Source organism: Ananas comosus, linkage group 3 (genome assembly GCF_001540865.1).
Source record: "Ananas comosus cultivar F153 linkage group 3, ASM154086v1, whole genome shotgun sequence".
In the NCBI taxonomy this organism is placed as follows: Eukaryota; Viridiplantae; Streptophyta; class Magnoliopsida; order Poales; family Bromeliaceae; genus Ananas; species Ananas comosus.
In genome coordinates, this window is record NC_033623.1 from 3,331,386 (window position 1) to 3,349,970 (window position 18,585).

General features: G+C 35.7%; 1 protein-coding gene and 1 long non-coding RNA gene across 3 annotated transcripts; one reads left to right on the top strand and one right to left on the bottom strand.

Moving 5' to 3' along the window:
- Positions 2,080-6,649, bottom strand: LOC109708213. Of its 2 annotated transcripts, XR_002215691.1 has the most exons (7): positions 6,374-6,649; positions 6,134-6,272; positions 4,875-5,102; positions 4,247-4,367; positions 3,766-3,818; positions 2,509-2,559; positions 2,080-2,230 (listed from the first exon to the last, which is right to left on the bottom strand). It is a non-coding gene; the product is annotated as an uncharacterized LOC109708213 (long non-coding RNA). The 2 variants fall into 2 exon arrangements; XR_002215690.1 differs by lacking the exon at positions 3,766-3,818 and having other exon boundaries at positions 6,374-6,646.
- On the top strand, positions 14,251-15,178 carry LOC109708320 (zinc finger protein STAR3-like). The gene has a single exon (XM_020230031.1). It carries the CDS (start codon positions 14,291-14,293, stop codon positions 14,942-14,944), a length of 654 nt encoding a protein of 217 aa, XP_020085620.1. The 5' UTR covers positions 14,251-14,290; the 3' UTR covers positions 14,945-15,178.

Here is an 18,585-nt window from a genome sequence, read left to right on the forward strand (position 1 = left end):
TAGAAAATTTCTTATACTATATAAAACAAGATCAATATTTTTGATTTAAAATTATTATGTGATTATATTATACATTTGTGAAGATTTTTTATTTCAGCTGTTGATTTTGAGCCCCTTCGTTTCTAGGCAAATATAATCGTAAAATTAAAAAATTTATTTTCTAGCGGTACTCCAAATACTCTAGATCAAGTTTAACGGAGCGATCGACGATTTGAAAGTCGCACATCAAAACGAGCTGGAGCACGGAAGGCTCCGTGCTTCCGATAGCATAGTAGCCTCACTCGTATCTTATAATACTTTATATATATATATATATATATTTCAAATGAATCAAATAAAATTAAAAACTATAATTTTTTATGTGTTCTACAGTGCACCAGATATATATCTATTATATTGATAGGTAGGGGTCTAATCTGGGCCGTGCCGGGCATGCACGGCCAACATTACCCGGGCCGATTCAGGCCCAGGGTCGGCCCGGCCCGGCTCCTCCCGGTTACGAATTCGGCCAGACCGTGCCGTTTATTTGGAGGGAAAGGTCCGGCCCGCTCCTCTGGCCCGCCCAGCCCAGGCGGGGCTAGGCCTGGCCTCGTGCCAGCCCAGTAATAGGACTTTTGCCCTTTCTTCTTTGTCCTTTTTTGTATTTTTTTTAAAAAAAATACTTTTTTGAAGAGAAAGAGATAAGTAGTTTTTAAATTATAAACTTTTGATTTAAAGTTTTTAATTTACACAATTATATCCAACTTTTTTGAAACTCTTTTAAAAATTTTATAAATTTAAAAAAATTAAACACTAACAATAAATTTAATTTTTTAAAATTATTAATTAATATTATATAAAATTTAAAGATTAGAGATAATAATTTTCACTTCCAATTTTATAGATTTTTAATATAAATATTTTAATTTACATTTGTTTGATCCTATAACCAACTTTAATATAAGATTAATAACTTTTTTTCATCCCATTTTCCAAGGTTAAGGGTCTGCAAAGCTCACAGGGCTACAGTAGCCCTACAACCAACACTCTATAGGTAGGTCCATAGGGTTTAGGTCCGTGTTATTGATCCTTGTTGTTCCATAGCCCGTAGGCCATAGGCTGTGGGATTTAAACCACCGGGTCGTGCCGTGCCGGACTGCAGGCCGACCATCTAGCGGCCGAGCATGGCCTAGGCCCGACCCGGGCCGTGCCGTTCTGGGCTGGCGGTCTGCAAAAACTCACCTTGGCACACCTTCACGGCCTGGAGTGCCGGGCCGGCCGAGCCCAGAACGGATGCTACAGTAGCCGTGCCAAGCACTGCCAGGCTCGCAGTCGTTTACATCCCTATTGATAGGACATGTGTCTTCACTAGATTAGATTTGAGAATCTTTTTTATATCTAATAGATAGATTATCGAATTAGTAGCGCTAATCATAGAAGGCTCATATATTGACTGTTGGAGGATAAATTATTGCCCGCACCTTGTGCATCCTTGTAGATTTGTGCACCAATACCCTATTATTATCAAGGGATAATTTCATACAGCTCTCTGTAAACATGTCGAATAGCAAATATATTCCTATAAAATTTAAATTTTTAAATTTATCTCTCAGAAAGTCACTACAACAAAATTACTTTTTAGCGGCGATTATTTTTTAGATTAGCAGCAATTACAATTGCCGCTAAAATGTTTTGTGGCAATTTTAACAATTGCCGCTATTGGCAGGGTCGCTAAAAGTTTTAGCGGCATTTATTCCGGCGGTTGGTAAAAATTCAAATAAATGCCGCTAAATATTATACAATAACGACTATTATAAATGCCGCTAAATAGTATGCAATAACAACCATTAGAAATGCCGCTAAATATTATACAATAACAACTATTATAAATGCCGCTAAATAATATGCAATAACAACTATTATAAATGCCGCTAAATACTAAACAATAACAACTATTATAAATGCCGCTGTAAATAAAGCTTATAGCGGCAATTAAATTAATATTAAACTACTTGATTAACAACTAAATACTACAATGAATTGAAATATTAAAAAATATTAGTAATCAAAAAGCATTAATAATTTGTATAACAAATAGTCTCAACTCTCAAATTACAATCTCAGTATTCAAATTAAATTTCAAACATAAGTTCTAACAAAAAATACTTGTTCAAAATGTAGCTAAAAAATAACAAACACCGCATGTTTGAAACTCTTGCTTCCAACTTCAATTTTCGCAACTCCAGCTGTTCTGGATCAACCAAAAAGAAGCCATAAAATCAGTGTCAAAGAGTTACAACACTAACATCTGATCTCTGCTCGATTAGCAGTAAGTCAATAAATCCTCCTTAATTTTCAATTAAGAGATGACATAAACTCATATCAAGTGAGGATTTTAGAACAAATAAGAATTGTTTTGCAAGTTATATATGCGAGACTCTTAAATCTCGAACTCTCGTATTTACCACTCAGTGAAATCATCACCCATTAAATGAAAAGGAAAAAGAGCTCATTTGGCCGGTCACTTACCAACAGCAACCTTAGTCAGCCCAGGAAGGTCAATAAGCGTCAGGTTCACAACTGTTGCATTTGAAATCAATAACATGTAGATAAGTGTACAAAACAAAAAAAAGAAAGAAAAAATCTAATGAATACATAGAAATTGCAGATAAAATTAAGGTACAATTAACAAGCTAATGACAAATTAAACTATAACATATGAGTAACATTTTCTATTACTATTTCTACAAACACAGCTTTTAGCCAAAAACTATATGAAGTTGCTTAGTTAAAATTTCAGAATCTGATCAACAGGTGAAAGCTAGTTTGGGGATAACCATGAAAGTTCCCATGAAGTCATGGTTCTAACATTAATCCAAACTTATGGCTGTTGATGCACATGGAAGTATGGAACAACTAAAGTTCTCATTAACTGCATATCAGGGGGCTATAATTACAATATGTATCCATAATGTAGGTCAGCAATGGTCCTAACTAGGGCTTAATGTGTTAAATTTCTTTTGTTCAATCCAGCTCATATACCAGTTCTGTCAAGTAGGGTTCAGAATTGTGTACCATATTGACACCACTATCTTCATCTATATTTAAAAGGGTACTGTCAAAATTAGATATTTATGCATGTTTCCTTGTAAGCTAGTAACCTATTAGGTAACAGTATTTACATTAATTCATAAATTATACATTTTTTTTTTGCCAATAGGACGATGCACTGAACACATTGGTATTCATTCAAAATAAAAATACATAATACTAATAATTGATGAGCATCCAAAATCAAGTTAAACAAATATGATTTAGAAATCTAGTATTATTTACAAACTTATTTATGCTAAGAATTAAGGAAAGAATGTGAATGCCATTATCACATCCATACCATTCCTTTCTCACCCTAGTCATTTCATCCTACACCAATATACTAACATGCAATTCAGCTTGTGCTAAATCAAAAATCCTCCTCAAAGCAGGATTTAAAGATCCTCAAATAAATGTTCAAAAACCTAAACTAGACATAACAAAAAAGATGGTAGCTAAGGCATCAATAACATTATCTCACCATTCGGAGAATATATGCTTAAATGAATAGGAACAGGAGAGATCGCCGTTCATATCTAGTCACATAAATAGTCATATTTACTTGTGCATCAAAGCAGATAGAAATATTGTGAGAAACTCTCAATTAGATGTCGTTTCCTCAAGCAATTGATCTTACTGAACAACAAATTAACTTACTGGACGGCTCAGCAGTGAGGCTACAAATTAACTTACTTGATGGCTCAGAGGAAAGTAAGCTTTTAGTTGGAAACAGTAGATATAGAGAACTGCAATCCAAAATCAAATTGATGAAAATCATAAAACAGAACCATGATAGAAAATAGAAGATCCAGTTCCTACAATACTATCTAGCATTGGTATCAAGAACTTCATCCACAAAAATGAAAGAACAAAGGGAACAAAATTCCAATGTTTCATTTATTAATATCAGCAGAAATTTGCTAATTAATATGTATAGAAAGCCCAAACACATAATGAAGAGCCCATTCCCAAAGCATGCATAAGATCTGAAGCTTGCTTTCCGAGCAACAAAACTTGAAGGTAACAATTTCATACATATCCCTGAAAACTAGTTATCTGAAACTCATTTGTCTAAACTTCATATTTGTGTATTTATCTTCAGGAATTAAAATCAAAACAACTCTCTTTTGACTGTTGGCAGGTAAATCATTCACAGTGGATTCTTTATTAATACCTTCACTAGATTTGATTCGGCATGCGACCTTGTATAGTAATTTCTTCTCAGTTGGGAAAATTTCTTACATCAAACAGAACCATTGAAGGGCTAGGACGAGAACTGTGTGGCCTCGCTCAACCTGCATTAGCATTAGAAATAGACTCAGCCAGTTATAGTTTTAGAATTATCCAGAAGGTTATCATTGATTAAAGCAAGAGAGATTCATCTCCAAAATTCACTTTGAACCTTTAACAAGTAGCATGCTACATATAACAAGGCTATGAACTCCTATAGCATAAATTACCACTCACTAAAAGTTCTTTAAACTTCAGGCATATAAGAAACTTTGAACTGCTGGTGTATATCCCTTTGAGGAGTATAGGTGAATAGTGCCTAATGAAAAGACTTCAATGAGAACAAAAGTTATCAAGTCTCTAATAAGAATAAGAACAATTAATCTGATCTTGAGATGTAAATTATGTGTATTTCTGCATTGTAGAGCCCCAAAAGACAGATGCAACACTAGTGACAGTTCTGTACCCATTCAGAACTATTTATTACATAAGAAGAACCTTAAAGGATAAGAGATAAAAAAGTATTAATAGATTGAAGGAGGTCTAAGAACTCAGGAGTGGAGAAAACCGACCTTGAAGACACGGCGCAGTAAAACTTGAGCAGTCATGCCCTTAAGCATAACAGCTGCTGCAACACTGAAGTCAATGGAAGATGGGACAGGAACTGCAACACTTGCCGGAAGGATCTGCTCCTCAGCATAAGAACCCATCGGATTACCGGCATATGCTACGACATTCCCTACTTTGCGGCCCGTCAATCCAGGGCCCACTGCAGTCACAACTTCCCACTGCTTCCATCCCTGGATATTCATCATTCGAATTTAGAAAAAAACTAAAAAAAAATGAGATAGTAATTACATAAAATAGATCTTTTTCAACGAACAAATTACATATGAAGTACTATACTGAATTTGAGTTGCAGAATATTTTAATGAAGAGCGAAAACTGCAGAATCCCCTCAGAAGTCAGAAGAAGTACTAATTTGAGGAAAAAAAGAACTTAAAAGTTTTCTCTGGTTAGTTATTTAGAAAATTTTTTTAATATTTTCTAAGACCTAGACAAAGCAATCAAAATTCGATGAAGTCCATCATCTATTTGCATGCAGAATAAGTACCATAGAATCCCACATTGAAGTGCTTTCATAACAAAGAGGTGCTTAAATAGCAGCTGCGACGTGTCGTATGAATATGGTGAACTACTCATTTGGATACCGAAGTGCACAATCTTAAGGAACAAGATTAAAAATTCAGAAGTGGTCTAAAGTGGAAGCAATTTTATTGTTATTAAAATCCATACCGTTACCCAGCCTTCTGTATGTAACAATTATTTGCAATAGATCATGAATATTACAACACTACGAATCACTGTAAAGTGGTTATAAGAGTAGATATGAGGTTAAAAGAGTGGATCTCATCTCTCATCTACAAACACCTCATCTTTCTTTCCAGTCCAACTCCTCTTTATTCAAGCATTTCTCCAATTTGATGATGCTCTTGATCTCTGAGGAATCTACACATATGTAAACGAGCCAACAAATACTACTCACCTCTTCTCCTCATCCTATAATCAAACTTTATTACCATCAACAAATTCGACTACTTACCATAGTTTGCGCGAAATCGTGAATCCTCCTAACTCTGATCTCTCAATTCTACTCTAATTTTATTTCTACCATACAAAAATCTTCACCAATCTTCCTTGATTTTGTTTGAAAACATGCTTGCAATTCCAAGAAATTCCAAGTATATACAAAATCAAAACAACAGTAAATTACCAAAACAAAACAAAAACTAATCCCAGAGCAGCGAATTTATTTAAAAAAAAAACTTACCTGGAGTAAAGGGCAAAGGCGCATTATAAACCCCTTTACGGAAATAAACATCGATAAAATTAACGCCAATCGCTTTGTTCTTCACTCGGATCTCTCCCTCCTTGGGCCCCCCAATCTCCACCTCCTCCCACTTCAACACCTTCTCACCATCAAATCCAAAAAAAAACGAAGAAAAAAGTAAGGATATCTGATTTGCGGAAAACGGAGTAAGCGGCGGAGGCGGATGAGGAGAGCGCTCACCTCGGGGCCTCCGAGCTCGTGGACGCGGATCGCCTTCACCATGGCGGAGGACGACGCCGCCGCCGGAGACGACGCCGCCGCCGCCGAGAGCTCCTCCGCCGCGGAGAGCTCCTCCCCCGGATCCGAGCTTAGAGAACGCCGCGACGCAGCTTGGATCGAGAGGGGAGGGAGAGGGAGAGGGGGAGGGGGAGTGAGGGGATGTGGGGTGCGCGGGGGTGGGGATCGCGATAGAGAAAGGGCGCGAGCTGAGGTGATCGACTCAGGGGGAGGGGGAGGGGGATGTGGGGTTCGATCGGGTGGGATGGATTAGGGTTGAGTTTGAGTTAAGGATTATTATATTTATTTAATATATAAATATTAGTGGGTTAAATATATATATTGAAAATAATTGCCGCTAAAAGAATAATAAAATAATAGTAATAGTGGCCGTTTGATAATCACCGCTAAATAAATGCCACTAAAATATAGTTTTGTTGTAGTGAGTTCTAATGGTTTCAAATGTATACCTACTATTAGTGTCCATTAGAAAAATATAGTTAATCATAGGTAAAATACTTAACCTTGATTAGTGAGTTAGGTAATTTTACATTTTTACCTCCCTGATATTTTATCTTCTTCTCTCAATTAAAATTACGGTTCGATTAAAACTCTAGCAACTGATTCTTCCTCTTCCTATTCCTCTCTCTCCTTCATGCTAGTTTTGAACTCGTAACTAAAGTTTCTCTGTTTCCATTCATTCACGACGTGTATTGCTTCGCCCATGTCAGGCGTCGGAAAATTAGTATTAGATAGGTAAAAGAGAAATGGAGTAAAATAAGAGGTAAATAAGATGTTGCAATAATGGTGAATTGAGTTAGTTTTTATAGAAAAAGAAGATGAGCATTGTGGATTTTTCGAGAGGATATTTTTGCACGATTCTAGCAATTGGAGCTTTTGGAGGGACATGTTTGTAATGACAAAATTGACATTTCACTTATCTTTTGTTAAAAAATAAACAGCAAGCTAACAATGATAAATCAGAGGGGCAAATACGAACATCACTAGACTTTTGAAAGAACAATATGAAAACTTGAATCTTGTAGCTACAGAAAAATAGACTTCTGCCGGCAGTTTCTGTGACATTTACCGACGGTTTAAATTGCCTCTAGAAAACGTAGCGATGGTTCACCAACCGCCGGTAAAGCGCCGTGAATACCACCGTCTGTACATTGTAGCAATAGTTTCAACGACTACCGGGTAGGATAAATAAGTTGTGGCGGTCCAATACCAGCGGTTTTAAACGCTGCTTGTTATTGAGATAGTTTTTCAATTAAAATCAGTAGTGGCGGTGTAAACCGCCACTACCTTTAAAATTCTTCAAATGAAAATCTGATTATCTTATTTATTTAGGCGGTTTAAACCGTTGGTACATATTTTGCCAAATTGTAAAAATCATCTATATCTATATATATATATATATATATATAGAGTCAGGCTACTATACTATCAGTAGCACGGAACGCTCCGTGCTACCAAGTTGTTTTCGATGATGCGGCTTCCAAATCGACGATCGGCTCCGTTAGCTTGATCTACACATTGAAAGTATTTGGAAACTAAATTTAGATTCTTTCGGCATCATTTGCTAGTGATCAAAAGATCTCAAAATTGACAATTTATGGCCGATGTGGTGTGTTTGAGGTTTAACAGGTGTAAAACATTCAAATCCGATGAAAATTTTATAGAAAATTCTTTTAACATATTTAGAGTAGATCAATATATTTGATCTTGAATTTAAATCTTTTATCATCATTTTTTATGAGATTTTTTATTTCAGTCGTTCAATTTTAGATTACTTGTTTGATAGGTAATGTATCGAAAATTATGAATTTAGTTTCTAAATACTTTTAATAGTGTAGATCAAGTCTAACGGAGCGATCGTGATTCGAAAGTTCGAACATCGAAACAACTTGGTAGCACGGAGCCTCCGTGCTACCGATAGTATAGTAGCCTAGTTATATATATATTATATATATATATATATTATATATATAGAGAGTTGGATGGGCTACTATTAGTAGCAAATTCTATTGTTGTTACAGTTTTTAGCCATTGGATCAACTCTTTTCATCATTTCTAACCAATTGGATTAAATACTATAACCCAGTGGGACCACTCAACTTAGGGAGACCACTCAACTTAACTGACTAATATCATCCTAACCCTATAATTTCTCCAAGGTTAAAAGAGTATTTTTACTACAATAGTATTCCAGCCTAATCTATATATATAATATATATATATATATATACAAATTAAGACAAAACCAATAAAATCAAAGTTACTGATTTCAAATCAACAAATGAATATCAGGACTTGAATAAAAATTAAGACAAAAACCAAAATATAATCTACAAAGTGTAATAACCAAATGAGCTCATCAAGTATCAAATTTTAATATAAAGCTATTCATCACATAGTAGCTAATCATTTGTAACACATGGAAAAAAAAAGACTATACCAAACGTACATAGTTACTGATTTCAAATCAACAAATGAATATCAAACTTGAATACAAATTAAGACAAAAACCAAAATATAATCTACAAAGTGTAATAACCAAATGAGCTCATCAAGTATCAAATTTTAATATAAAGCTATTCATCACATAGTAGCTAATCATTTGTAACACATGGAAAAACAAAGACTATCCCAAACGTACATAGTAGCTAATCACTTGTGGTGCACCAAAACACATAATATCAGTCTAAAATTCAACAAAAAAAATTAATAATAAAAAAAAAATTCACGAGTACTTTACTAAACAAAATGTGACTTGTCTTTTAATTCATTGAGTTATTAAGTACACAAAATATGATTCTTGTCTTTGAGTGGTTGCAATCAGGATAAAACTCTTCATTTGCATCTTTTAAAAACTTCAAAAACTTGCTTGTTTTCCTAGCAGAGCTTCCTCTATGGTGTTCTACATCAGCCCTCTCTGTATGCTGTTGTGCATCAACTTCTTCACTAGCTTGCTCTATAGTAACAAATCCATTAGATTGTTGTCCATTTGTTTCGTTTGCAACTAAATTTATCTCATTAATTAACTCACTAAATATACCCATCGCAGCATGCAAAAGACCATCCATGTCATCTAATCTATTTGTGTTTGTTTGTAAATAAGATGCCTGATTAGAGGTGAAAAATGCAGTAGGGTTTGTAGAGGATAATGATGTTATAGGGTCTTCTCCGTGACAAATCCAACGAGTATATTTTCTTAAAATCCATCACATATCAATTAAGTATACTTTAGCATCATCATATGTTGGAAAGAGCAATTAGTGCAACGAATACAAGGACATATAATTTTGCAACCATGTGATGCATTTTGTGAAATGCAAAATCAAGAAATTGGTTGTCTCCTTTATATTTGGTACTATTTTAAGATTTCATCATCCAACTCTTGTCCTTTTATGTGATTAAACAACTAAAAAAAAAAGATAAATATATGTATGTTTCATCTATAAGGCAAGAAGTTGAGCTAATCAACTTTGTATTGAGGTCAACATTATGTATTCTCTCAACAAGACAGATGAAAGAACTATGACAATTGCTTTACTAAAGTAAGTTGATAAATAGAACCTAGCTAGAGGGTCAAACATATGTTTTAATCAGTTTGAACATGAGTGATTAATTGAGTTATAAATTTCAAGTATCCTCTTAGAAGAAAATAAATCAAATTATTTGTCAAATACTAACCTCCAAAAAAAAAAAAAATCACAGCGTACAAACATTCAGACCTATGTAGATAAAAACAACTTGCAAACTTTATGTAGTTACTTACTAGCTAATAATAGATTAAAAATGATAAGGAAGCCACTTGCCGCTATCCTAAATTGGTATATAGAAAATCAAGCCACTATCTCAGCTTTCTTTTCTAATTTTCATTTTCAAAAGTAGTCGCAAACATTCATCAACCAGAGTTAAATTAATTCAACAAAAACTAGATTTTCATGGCTGATACATGTCACACCCCAATAATCCCACATCGAACAGGAATGAAGATGTGATTGGATATATAAGAGACTTAGACACTAGTAATAACCATTGGGCTTAAACATTTTGGGCTGATAGTTTGGGCCCAACGAGTTATTGTTGCTAGCGGCTGGATCGTTATATTTGGTATCAGAGCCGGTTCACCAGTCGAAAATGTGTGGCGAGTCTGGACTGAGTCAGGGTCTGAAAGACAAGGTGATAGACTATACCGGAGTCTGAATGACAAGATAACCGACTATTTCAGGGTCTGGATGATAAGGCTAGCGAGACGAGTCTCACATCATCTGGTAATCTTGGACTGTATGTGTGATTGGACTGACGAGGACGTCAGGGCCTTAACAGGGGGAGTTTGCCACGCCCCAATAATCCCATATCGGATAGGAACAGAGATGAACTGGGCTTAAGCATTTTGGGCTGATAGTTTGGACCCAACGAATTATTGTTGCTAGTGGGCTGGATCGTTACAGTACTGAGATCCCAAAACCCACATTAGAGGAGAAATTACAAAAAACCAATTTAATTCCCACCAAAAAAAAAAAACAAAGATTAAAAAGAAAAAAATTGAAATACTATTTATTATATATCCATTTGAACAAAACTAAAGGGGAAGAATTGGAGGAGCATATCTTAAAGACCGTACCACTAGTTCTCCAATATTTAGTGGCTGCAGATCTGAAAATTTATAACTCAATTAATCACTTCACTTTTAGAGAGAAAGGGGGTTTGGAGAGAGAGTGAGAGTGGAGCAGAGGCCCTCACCGTTATCCTCTTAGCAGCAGCCGTGCATGAGATTGTTGCGGCCAAAGTCTTGACCTCATCGCACGTGGGAGGGAAAGAGTGCTGCGAAGGGCGGGCTCCAATACCCTCGAGACCTCATCGCACGTGGGAGGGAAAGAGTGCTGCGAAGGACCACTGATCAACGAGTGCAGCCGCAATTAACCACATTGGAGAGTGGCTGATTCGAAAAGGAGTGCGGCGGTCATGCCAGATCGAAGAGAGTTATGGTTTTTTTTTTTTGGTTTTGGAGGGAGATAAAAAATTAGGGTTCTTTTTTGGGTTATGGAGGGAAAAAGAAAATATGAAAAAAAAAACAAATTAGGGGCCTCTACAAGTATCTCTAGTGGTTTTAAAAACCGCCTCTACAAGTATCTCTAAATTACAAATACCGACAACCGCCTCTAGAATTCTGCCGGAAAATACTTGATTTCTTGTAGTGTTATATATAGTAATATATTTACTATTCGATATGTTTGTAAGAAGTTGTATTGAATTATCCCTATTATCAAACTTCCATTCTATCTCAATCTTTAGTTCGAAAGTTGGGGTATTTTCTTTGTTTCAAATTGGTGGATTGAAAGTAATTAAGGGCGGCTTTACTGCCTGTTTGGTACGACAATTGATCTAATACTATTGGATCTCAAAAAGCAGCGGCGGATTCAAAGATTCTTTCTAAAGAAATCAAATATAAAATAAAAAACAAGTACAAAAAATATAAAAAATAATAAATTTAATTGTTAGGAAATATTGCATGAAAAAGAAACATGCATCATTTTAAATTACAATAATATTTGACATATTTACGTATTTTGGAAATGATGCATAATGACATCATTAGACTAGAATTTCTTTTTCATTATTTTGAATGAAAGATAGAATATTTTGGCTAAAAATGCAACTTACTTTTCTCAATATATCACTTATTGCACTTTAGTGGCAAAAATGAAATTGAGAATTTTGAAGGAATATTTATTATTTATCCTTTTTGAGGGGTGCATTTGAAATTGCCACTACATATTATCTTACGCCATTTAGGTGGTCCATAATGGGAGTTTCCGTTTACTACTCAAAGGAAGCACAAAATGAAAAATCAGATTCTCCCAAAAGTATGTAAAACTATTTTACGAGACAACTTTTTAATTTACATGTAACCAAACAATAAGTGGAAAACTATTTTTTGAGCCAAAAATAATTTTCAGCGGTGGTTTAATTAGAGGAACCAAACACACGCACCTGAAAAGGTCGTAGTATTTAGTAGATGGCGAGTAAAATCAAATGCCTAAAAGATGTACCATAATCAACCTTATAGTCAATTTTCTCAAAAATAGATAAATAAAATATACTATCTTACCAGATTGATCATTAATATCAAAACAGTCCAGGAGCCAAAATCAAACTCGTAACATACAATTACACAAGAACATAATTTTAATGCATAAATTAATGCACTAGATAACTTATCACCGGCCACATCCAAATATATCTTTACTTCCAAGTGTTGATACTACGCACATACTTTTATAATGCTTAGGGAAAAAAAAAATAGATACGTATAAATAGTTACTAATGTCTCCATTAATTTTACTCTCCAACTCTTTTTCTTTTCCAAAAAGAAATTTTTTTTCTCCAAATGCCTAAATCAATTACTGCATCGATTGATATGATCAGGAGTATACGAACTCTGATTTTGATACTGCTTATCGGATCGTTGGCATTAACTATTTATTCCGAAAGCTCAAACTGTTAAAAAGATATACTTAATTCACTTAAAGTGTAGACATAGCGCTCATATTTGGATCTTGATTGTGACTCGATCGGCCCAATCAGTCTCACGCCACTGTGAATATATATGTCTAATCCGACCTCTCGCCATTTAGAACGTAATTCGATCCAATCTAATCTCCCGTCCTAGAACAGAATGCTAGCTCAAGGATTAAGGGAGTTGGCCATGGGTGGGGTTTCTACACAAGTCCAAACGGATTTTGTACGTGACACAAGCTAGCATGGTTTTGAGACCCTCCATTTAAAAAATCAATAAAAAATCTAACACGTTATCATACTCAATAGACATTGTATCTACTTGTCTAAGTTTAAACAATTAGCTAATCACTCCTCTCCTCTCTCTCTCTCTCTCTCTCTCTCTCTCTCTCTCTCTCTCTCTCTCTCTCTCTACCCCTCACCAGGTATATATAACCTGACCACTTACAGCTGCGGTTAAACAAAGCAAGAGACCATGCTCGCGTTGAAGTGATCAAACCATGCACAACCCCGTTACGAAACAATACTAGTTATATCCATAATTTTGCGTCCATCGATCGTACACACAAATTTCTCATTATTTAAGTATTCACCTAATCATAGGACTATTCTATTAATTACATTAATATATTATATATTAATCCCCCATGAGGTCTACTACAAATTGCTCCCTCTTATGTGGGTTTGGTAGGACTTGAGGAAGGCTCAAGCAGGGACGTAAGTTGACTTAATCCTTTATTATCCATATTATATTCTTCTTATTCTTCTTCTTCTTCTTCTTCTTCTTCTTCTCTTTCTCTCTGTAAAACCCTTTATCCTCTTCTCCACAAGGGAACAAAGTAATTTAGGGCCTAAACCATGATGAACAACCAACAAGGGTACCAAATGTACCAAGGGATAGAAGACATGCTTTCCTTGTCTACGGGAGCCGCTGCTGCCACGACCTCATGCGCGGTGGACGCCCCGCCATCGCACTCCCTCCTCTACAACATCTCCGCACTTCGTGAGAAGATCCAACAACTGGTATCCTATGTCGGGACCATCATCTCCCCTAGCGGGATGCAGCAAGATTCGGTGGGGGTCGTGGTGTCCGGTGCGGGTTCTCTCGCCCAGGAGATCATTGTCGCAGCCTCATCGATCATGTACGCACTCCAGCAGATCGGACTCGAGACGGTCCCCCCTCCAACCGATGAGCTATTAGCCAGACATGCGAAGACCTCTTACGAGGATTCGAGTGAAGTGCTCGACCATGCGGTTCGAAGCAATAACCTTGACGGAGGTCAGAGCATCGTCTTTTCCGATGCCGATGTTCACTACAGTTGCAACCCTAGCAACACAACAAGTGACCACATGGTGAGCGGTAACAATGGCGATCATGCAGTCAATAGCAACAAAATTCATGGCAAGCTGGAGTTTTCTCGCACTGCCGAGAAGAAAAAGGAGCCCAAACTCGGCTCATCGTCGAAGGAGTATGATGTAATCGAGCTAAATGCAGCGGATTTGCTAGCGAAGTACTCGCACTATTGCCAAGTGTGCGGGAAGGGGTTCAAGCGGGACGCGAACCTGAGGATGCACATGAGAGCCCACGGCGACGAGTACAAGACCACCGCAGCGCTCACCAACCCAGCGAAGACGATGATCGCCGCTCTATTGGGTGACAAAGAAGTGGGGTCGGGGGCGCGCAAGTACTCGTGTCCGCAGGAAGGGTGCAGGTGGAACAAGAAGCACCCGCGGTTCACGCCGCTCAAGTCGCTGGTGTGCATGAAGAACCACTACAAGCGGAGCCACTGCCCGAAGATGTATGTGTGCAAACAGTGCGAGAAGAAGCAGTTCTCGTTGCTGTCGGATCTCCGCACCCACGAGAAGCACTGTGGGGACCTCCGGTGGCGGTGCTCCTGCGGCACCAACTTCTCCCGGAAGGACAAGCTCATGGGGCATGTCGCACTCTTCGTGGGACACACTCCGATCATCGGCAGCGCCTCATGCAGCTTCACCAAGAACTAGTTTGCCAGTACGAATATTTAGGAGGGGGAGTTGATCTTAAACAGGTATCGTACGCTTTGCATGTTAATAATATAATGGAACATGTTGATATGGTTTATGTGTTTAATTCGTACACCGCACTTAATTGTTGTAAAACAGTGGAGCTAGTACTCCAAACACTAGCTACAGGTTGATATTTCGATGCTTTTAAAAGCAAGTTATCTTTGGACACACCATGCATGTAATCATGTAGAAAAGGCTCTTCTTCGATCTTTATATAATAAGAACAAAAAAAGAATGCACTTCTTCAATAGTTGGGACTTCTTCAATAGTTAGAAGTTGAAGAAGCCCCAACACTCTTTATCTCTTAATTACATCTCCGTACTTTACGTATCTCCCTTTGGTATTAAACTTTTTTCTATTTTTTTTCTCTCTAAGCTTAATTAATTTATATATGTAACATTATTATTATTATTATTATTATTTTTTTTTTGTATTTGCTCTCGCTAACATTAAATTCCAGTATATGGTTTTATGTATTATTCCTACTGGTTTACTTCATTGTAATTGAATACTATAGAATCGAGCCATACACTCCCACATGCTAAATAATTTTACAGAGTTTCTGCAGGTTGAAATAACTTCAAGTATTCACTTAAATTTCAATACTAAGTTGAAACAACTTTTATCATAACTGCAGAAATCAAAGTAAGAAAGCGTAAGATATCATAAAAGCTTAGTTCGGATATATAATGTTGCAAACACATGGCCCTGATTCAACATAAAGTCAATATGGTATATTATTTGCTTAAAAGCCATAGAAGGAAAGTTTTACACGAATCCATGATAGCTGCAAAAGTTTAAAACCATGCTACCCTGCCATGGATATTTAAAATATCCTTTCCCTACATCATAGTCCAAATTTTTTTTTAAAACTTTTCGTGGAATTGAACAAGTTCATATCTGGATACAGTTGCTTTCGATTCATCATCTTTCTTCTTCACGTTTTTATTTTGATTCATGTGCAATTAAAAGTTATTTGAGTTTCAGTAAAAATTGAAGTAATTAGTTGAAGTTGAAATATAATGCTTCAATAGTCCCACGTTGGGTGGAAAAATGGTTCTAATTAGAATCAAGCCTCCACGCTAGTAATAATAACTGGGCTTAAACATTTTGAGTCGGTGGTTTGGATCCAACGTGTTATTGTTGCTAAAAGGTCGGATTATTACATGAAATATATAAGTTATCTTCTCTTTAGCTTTTTTTTTTCCTTTAAATCTGCAGCTATGTTATAAATTATTGCCATTATTTGCTCCATAGTTAATGTTGTTTTGTGTAGTAATTAGAGAATAGGGTAGCCTCAAAGTAGTATGAAAATAAGTAAGGTAGCCTCAACTACATGTTCAGGAAAGTAAGTTATAAATACAAGTAGAAAACAGAAAAAAGTTACTTCATTTTCTATTAAACTGTAGAAATAGACCTAAATTGAGAAACTTCAACTTCTATCACAAGAAGTAAGCTAATCATAAATAGCCAAAGAATAAACTTCAGAATTGGTTTCAGTTTCAACGAAATAAGTAACCGTCGTCAAATAGATACAAATGTATTTAATTGTGCATGAATTGACAGTTAATTTGTAACTTTATATAAACTATAAAAGTAATTGGAAAAACTTTAAATTGTATGAAAGTAAGAAAGGTACAATAGGAAGCTTCTAAAACAAAAGGAAGCCTGTATAACAAAATATGGCAACAGGGAATGCAAGGGCATTATTATAAAGTATGGCAATAGGGATATAAGAACTCAAACACAATACAGGCATGAAAATTACCTAGCAAACTTATTATTGAATACAAAAGCATACAAAAAAAGGAATGACAGGCTTCAAAAAATTCCTTCTGTTTAAGAAAACATATATATGAAATTAACAGTCAACTGGAAGATGTAAGAGTAGCACTAGCTTCAAGTCCCATTCAATTTTATAGAGGAAAGGGCCTCCAATACTTCATACCTTTTACCAGCTGCGAGGTCAGTGATCGGGGAGGATGTTGGAGGAGATTTCATGCTTCATAAGCCTATTGGGAATTTGATACTCGCTTTGATACCATATTTTGAGAACTTGCCACACATTCTGATACCGACTACTGTTGACTCGATACTCGATCGCTTCAGTATCAATCATTGGGATTCCGCAATGAAAACGTCAAATTAATTTTTTATCATAAACTGTCTTCTCGGCAAAAATTGATACAATAACAAAAAAGAGAAAAAAAATAAATAGAAAATACTGGTGAGATAAAATTCACTAATCAAGAGAAGAATTATACCTGACTTCTTTTTTACATAAAGTAGTTCAACCTAGATCCTCTTTTTAAATCTCTCTGAACCTTCACTCTTCTTCTATAAATTCAAAAGACTTTTCTTATTGAGATCAGAGCTATGCCCAAAACACCTAACTTCAATTATTCCTCTGCCCAAGGTGCACCAAAGGTCGACAAAGCTCTCTCTCTCTCTCTCTCTCTCAAACGGCCCACAAGACTTTACCTCTCTGCCGTACTCCACCCAAGGCTTCAACAAGACATTACCTCTCTGCCATACTCTACCCGAGGCGTCAACACTTTTTTTTTTAAGAGATAGGTAGCATACTATCTGCTTCGCTTATTTTATTTAGAAATAAATTTAGCTGGAAATGTGAATCAACTAGGATTCGTACCAACCACCAAACCCTTTGCCACTTGCTCTAGGAACGGTTGGTCCGAGGCGTCAACACTAATTATCTGCCAAGGAGCTATACATAAAGCCAGACTAAAACTTATTCCAATCCTAGTTTAATTAAATTTATACTCTACTTAATCTTTAAATTCTAATAAATTTATCTTCATTCGATTTAAATATTTATTATAATCTAACTAAGATTCTACTACAAATCTAACTAAATCCTAACAAAGCCCACAAGGAGTTGAGAGAAAAAAGTAGCCGTGAGAGAGGAGATATGGATGACGACAGATCTTGAATGAGATTTTGCTAATTGATAGCAATTGTTGATTCAATGTTTGTGTCCCTTCAAGGTCATCTTTGATTTTACTTACTTTCATTCAAACCAAGTCTATTTAGTTATAGGCCTATCAAAAAGTTTTAAGCCCAAATATCATAGTGTTAACATAAAATATTAAAAGACTATTCTTCAGTATTTTATTTTTTTGTGTTGTTATGGAAATAGATGGTTGTTGAAATTAAATAGATATTTATAGAGTAGAAAGAGTAATATATATATTATATAATTATGGGCTAACAACTAACTATAGAATTAAGTTTTCAGGTTAAACAGGTCTCAATAAATTGGTCATACATGTACTTTAGAATAGATTCGGAGCTTGGACATTAATTGCCCGATTTTCTTAAAGTCAACGTTTTGGAAATTGTTGGCCGTAGTAGAGTGCCATGCATTTAGTGACTCTCAATAAGGAACATAGCAGACTTCTAAGAATCCTAATAAAAAACATGATATATACGATGGCCAGTCCACTAAATCAGGCCTGTCGCGATAGGGCAGGTAGATGTTGCTTTGGAATATATATATATATATATATATATATATATATATATATATATATATATATATATATATATATATATATATATATATATATAAAAAAAAAAAA